The sequence below is a fragment of the Neofelis nebulosa genome, chromosome 6, assembly GCF_028018385.1.
Source record: "Neofelis nebulosa isolate mNeoNeb1 chromosome 6, mNeoNeb1.pri, whole genome shotgun sequence".
Taxonomy (NCBI): Eukaryota; Metazoa; Chordata; class Mammalia; order Carnivora; family Felidae; genus Neofelis; species Neofelis nebulosa.
The window spans coordinates 48,885,390-48,891,389 of NC_080787.1; the positions used below are offsets into that span (position 1 = coordinate 48,885,390).

At 46.7% G+C, this 6,000-nt stretch overlaps 1 protein-coding gene across 2 annotated transcripts in view; it reads left to right on the forward strand.

Moving 5' to 3' along the window:
* Positions 1 to 6,000, forward strand: part of LOC131514317 (adhesion G-protein coupled receptor F2-like) — a 41,114-nt gene extending 35,114 nt beyond the window's left edge. For both annotated transcript variants that reach the window (XM_058734193.1, XM_058734194.1), the window contains 3 exons: positions 541 to 600; positions 3,022 to 3,098; positions 4,552 to 6,000. In XM_058734193.1, coding sequence (XP_058590176.1) covers positions 541 to 600; positions 3,022 to 3,069 — 108 coding nt within the window. In that variant the 3' untranslated portion in view covers positions 3,070 to 3,098; positions 4,552 to 6,000. The remainder of the gene's footprint in view (positions 1 to 540; positions 601 to 3,021; positions 3,099 to 4,551) is intronic.

Consider the following 6,000-nt stretch of genomic DNA (forward strand, 5'->3'; position numbering starts at 1 on the left):
ATCTCGCGGTCCGTGAGTTCGAGCCCCGCGTCAGGCTCTGGGCTGATGGCTCGGAGCCTGGAGCCTGTTTCCGACTCTGTGTCTCCCTCTCTCTCTGCCCCTCCCCCGTTCATGCTCTGTCTCTCTCTCTGTCCCAAAAATAAATAAAAAACGTTGAAAAAAAATAAATAAATAAATAAATAAATAAATAAATAACTGGCAGCTGTGGGAAATGTTCAACTATTCAAGGGCTGCAAAAAAACTACTCCCAGTGCTAAGTCAAAGCTTGCTCTAACCCGTGGCAAAATGTGCTTCTGAGTCACTGGGTTCATGTTGAAGGCCCCTGAGTATGAGTGTCCTGAGCCAGCCTCATCTTCCTTGTGCTTCCCCCTCTCTCCACCTTTTCCCGAACCACTCCTCCAAGTTCCTGATCCCTCCATGACCCACCGACAGGACCCAGCTGGTAACACCCTCCCTTGCCAGAGTGTTCGCCAGGCCCCAGCACGTGTGATGGCCTCTCGTAATTTTTTAAATTATTAACCCCTTTTGTTCTCTGTCCAGATAAGAGAAGCTTTAAAGGGTCGAGTAACTTCTGCAAAATGGATCTCCAGAATCTCAGAGGTAAAGCCTTCATGTGCATTATTGCATTTAGACGTTTGACAAGATGACAACAGTGTTGGCATTTCTGGCGTATGGACTGTTAATAAACCAAGCACCTTAACGCTCTGTGGTATGGGTTTTTCAGAAGTGCCAAGGGAGCACCTCTTTGAGCTGTTCAGATTCTTTCTGGAGTGGTGGGACCACATCCAAAGAAAGGAAAGCACACTTAAATGCATTTAGAGGAGAGTGGCCAGGCAGGGGGTCGGGAGGGGGCCTGGAGGGACAAGCCGCGACCCATGCAGCAGGAGAGCAAGCCTGTGATGAGGCAGGGAAATGAGAGAAGGGAAAATCTCAGCTTCCCTTGATAGGCTGTTCGTTCTCCATGACTCCAATCGGTTGAACCACATCCACAGTGTGAAAGTCCAGGGAAACAAATTCTGACCCTCCACAAAGAACTTCCTCATAGCTTGATTTTCAAGAAGGGTGACTGCCATGGTTACCGGAATTGTCAGAGAAGGTTCGGGGCTGCTCAGCGGTGTTGTGGAGAAGGCTCTACAGTTTAGTAGCCCACAAGCCCTCTCCTTGATGTTCACTTCCTACAGTGTACAAATCATGTATTGTTATGCAAAGGTTCGCTCCCTCAGCTATTCTGAGTGAGGGAAGAACTAAAAAATGTTTAAATGGCAGCACGAGGGGATCAGTGTTGGCCCAGGGAACATACCGAGTCACAAGAGAAGAGGCAATCTAGAGTTTCCCATGCCAACATCGGATGGGATCTATACCGCCCTGCGTGGACTGGGTTGCCAGAGATGTGCATGGAGAGGGGTGCCCCATCACTGTAGAGCTGGTACCCATGGCCCTGAGTAGCAGCATTGGCCCCCCATATGTCCTTTGCCTTTCTATTCTCTCCTCTTTAGGCCCCCTTTTATCTTCCCTCCTTTCTCTTCCCTCTATTTTCCTGTCTCCTTTCCTGTTAGTCTTACCTAAACTTGGTCCTTGGTCTCCAAACCTGGCAGATTGTTGACCTCTCTATATCTTTTCCAGCTGAAATTTTCAAAAGCTAAGTTTTATTGAGAATAAACGTCAATAGTTACCCAAAGCAGTGGTTCTCAACATTACCCGAAGATCAGAATCAATTAGGAAGCTTCAAAAAACGTTGCTTGAGTCTCACGCCTGAAGATTCTAATTGGATCGGTCTGCGATGTGTCTGGGAGTTTTACAAGCTCCCCGGGTGGTTCTAACGTAGCCGATGCTGAGACCCTACCTAGCATTGTACATATTTGCCTCTGATCAGTCTGCCTGGCATAAGTATCCCCTTACCACCTCACTGGGTCTGTCCCCTGCTCTCAGGAGAGGCTTGGCTCTTCCAGTCGCTTCCAGTCTGTCACTGTTCCTTTCCTTATGCATTTCTAGTACTGATCCATTCAGCCACCACAGGGGTGAATTGCTCTCTGATCATCTGGCCCACTTCTCTTCGTGTCTGTACTTAAATACAAGTCAGGATTATACCCAGAACTTTATTACCAGTTTGTTGGTTGTTTGAGTCAGTGGTTTTCAATGCTGGCTGCACCTTAGAAACATCTAGAGAACTTTTAAAAAATACCACGTACGTCCAAGAAAATTTAAAGCAGGGAGTAGGGCCTGTCACTTTTTTTGGTTTGTTTTAAAGTTTCCCAGTGATTCTGAAGAGCTGCCAAGGCCATGAACCACTGGTCCAGGAACCTGGTAAATTTATCCTAACGTCTTAAAATCCTTCCCCTGCCCGCTAGCTGTAGGCTGTTCCAAGTCGGTTTTATCAGCCCTCCTCAGAGGAAGTAGGGCTTGTCTGTCTTCTCTCCTGCTTCGCAGACCTCTGCTCCCCGTGTAGCAATCTCCTACAGGCCAGGCTGAACTCTTTCCCCTGTCACAGCTGTCTGCGGGGCATCAGTCCCAGCTCCCCAAACTCAGGATAAGAAATGTGTTCTTTTGGTATCCGGTGTGGTGAGTTAGTCCACGCTCATGCGGTAATCATTTCACCAGAGAGCTGATGCATCTTAAGCAACATTTACCTAAAACACGAGGATCTTTTAGACTCAGGTACATTATAAAAGGATGACTGTATCATGGAAGATTCCAGGAGGCCTGCTGAGAAAAGGTATTTGAGGGCTAGGAGGCGTTCTGGTGTTGCTCTGTCTCTCCACGCCACTCAGCTGCCTTCTCCCCATCTCCCTCCCAAACTAGAGACCCCTCAGGACCGGGAGCCAGGCCAGGTGGGAGCCGGGGGATCTCTCACACGGGCTTGTTATTGTGTTGTACGTGGTGCTAATACAAAGAAGGAGGGGGTTAGAGTGAAGGGATAAAATAAATTGCTGTGGGTCACAGTTCTCTATGTGCTTTGACTAGTTGTGATAATTGAAAACAGACTAATAATGATAAATGCAATTATGCCTCTGTCATCAACAGAATCTTTCTACTGATTTCTCTGGTCACCCCACCAAAGGGCCAAGCTAACACAGCCGGCTATACTCCTAACTTGGGAGGTGAGTGCAAAGGAAGGGGTTCCCAAATTCATGACATTGTAATTAAGAATGTTTTTTGTTTTTCCTTCTTTAATGTTTCTTTTTTTTTAAATTTTGTTTTTTTTAAAGTTTATTTACTTTTGAGAGAGAGAGAGAGAAGGAGAGAGAGAGAGTGCGAGCAGGGGGAAGGGGCAGAGAGAGAGGGAGACACAGAATCGGAAGCAGGTTCCAGGCTCTGATCTGTCAGCACACAGCCCGATGCAGGGCTTGAACTCATGAACCTCTGGATCATGACCTGAGCTGAAGTCAGACACTTAACCGACTGAGCCACCCAGGTGCCCATGAATGTTTTTTTTCTTGATTGAAAGGATTCTTCTTATACAATCTATTCTCCTCTAGCTATGGTTGGAGTTACATTCACACTTCTAATTCTTGCATTCCTGAAATTTTTGTTGTCGCTATAAAACAGTGAGGCGTGTCTGAGAATGGTTGTAAGTTAGCCTGAGTGTATTTAAAGGGGGGTATTTGCACAGCTCTACATGACTGCTGCCTCTCTTCTCTCTCTAATTCCCCATCCCCAGGACATGATATCAATAATATCCCCACACATCCTACTGTGGCCCCTCTCGTTCCCTAGTGTTGAAAGATCAAGGAATTATCGTAAACACCACCTGTGAGAGGCTTCAGGGATAATGCAGAAGTTAATTCACTTTTGAGGTAATGTCTGAGAGACAGAGATGTAGAAACAGAGAGACGGGAGTTACAGGGGAAACAGAAATACAGAGACACCGAGGGGCGTGGTGACTCTGGGTCGTAAGAGAGCCACCCAGACATGTGGACATGTGCAGGCAAGTCTTCCAATCCTCTGTGTCCAGGTCTCTATAGATCTAGAGAGAGAAGATCAGACAGAAAGATGGAGACACCCACAACAGGATACCCACATTTGCGGTGAGTCAGAGAGATACAGAGAGAAGCCAACAGTTACAGAGAGAGACCCAGAAAACACAGAAAGAAACAGAAACATACACAGAGACTGAGGCTCACTCAGAGACACACATAGAGTGACAGCGACAGAAATGAGGACAGATGCAGAGAGAGGCATTCAGATACATAGACAGAGACCCTCCCCTCCCCCCATCCCAATACCTCCTGGCTCCCATGAGCCTCTGTGGCTGAGACCTTCGGTGGCAGCCCAGGGCCTTGTACAAAGAAAGGGGTCTTTTCCAAGAGGAAAGGAATAGGTCCTGCTTACAGAAAGACAAGGTTTGTAGCTCAGCATTTGTAGGCTGTGGAAAACCAGCCTGTTCCCTGGATTCCAGAGTGACTTAAAAGAAAGAGACTCTCCATTTGCCAAGGAGGCTCTACCCAAAGGGGCTTATTGTTCCAGAAAGAGTGAGCCTGTAGTGTAGTTGCTGTGAGGCTTTTGGGTCTTGCCACCTGTTCATTAAAGTTGTGGTTTTCTGTTCTTGACAAGGTCGTACATCCCGGGAATGGCGGAGCCCCAGGAAAAATGTGCTTACTCCTGTCTTCTTGCCTCTGGGGAGTATGAAGGAAGCCTCCCATGCTGTGGTGCTGATGGAGGAAGATGTGAAGTATGGGGAGGGTGGAAGACCCCTCTGTCCAAGCTGCTCTGTGATGCCGAACATTTCTCCCCACCAACTCTCAATGTATATATACGCCATGCCGGGCGTCCACAACGGGACAGAAAGACACAGTGGGCCGCAGCAGAGCCTTGGTCTTGTGGAGCCTCCAGCTCCATGCTGTTGGGTCATATTTATCCTCAGGAAGAGAGTCTGGTTCATCTTGGCAAAGGTGGCCTAGGATGTCACCTGGCTGGATTCTGTGCGTTGCCAAGGGAGGGGCCCTCATGAATAGCCACCAACAGTTGGGCTGACTCTAAGTAGGTCATGGCTGGTTCTTTGTACGAAAGGAATCCAACTGCCAGCACAGTCCACCTGTCCAAATTTAAATTGATTACACGGTTAGCCTGGCTTGGGCTTAGAGGCAACTTGGCCGTGAGACAAGTGAAAAACATAGAGCTCTTAAACCAGAAAGATGCTCATTGTAAGTTAAGGAGACTGGAGCCTGGAGTGATGGACCACAGCTAATCAAGGCTCAAGCCAGAGCTAGAAACCCAAGTCTGCAGGCTCCCAGCTCTGGACTCATGTCATCTGAAGACATGGAGCCACTGAGGGACGCTGTCAACTCTGATGATGTAAGATTAACCCTCACCAACAATATGTGATGTGATGAGGAAGAGGAACCATCATATTTCAAGTAGAGAGCTGCTCATCTTCTTAATGTATGTAAACAAATTTGACATTCAAACAAAGAGAGAAGTACAATAGATAGAAACCCCTTCAGAGGAAAAAAGAAAGCTCCTTTATAAAGCAAGCACCCAGGCTGATGCATGAGACCAACATGAGTGGATAAAGGAAAAGGAAGCAGCGAGTAGCCCCTAATTATCCTACCACAAAGCCAGTGTTAATGATGTTATATTACAAATGGGAAAATGAGACTCACTTGTGAATGAGTAGGGGTCTCTCTCCATCTTTCTTTTTTTACTGTAAAAAACTTTCTCTAAGTAAGGAAGCTTGAAAAAAACAAAAAATACAATAAAGAAGTCAACCCAAAGGGAGAAAAATACACCAACCTGGAGAATAAGTCATCTTTCCAGTGGCATGGCTTATCTTGTGATAATAATCGCATTTTTCTCAAATGAAGACAGAAAGGAATTTTAATTTGACATTTCCTGGTATTTCTGTAGAGTCTCTCCAAGGGAAGGGAGTGGGGCAGGGCATAGTCCTGTTTTCGTAGCACAAAGATCTCAGTACCAAGAAACATCACTTACCCAGAGCCAAGGTATTGAAGCGAGGCAGAAGCTCATGAAACTAGATAGTTATAGAATTAGAAATCTGGATAA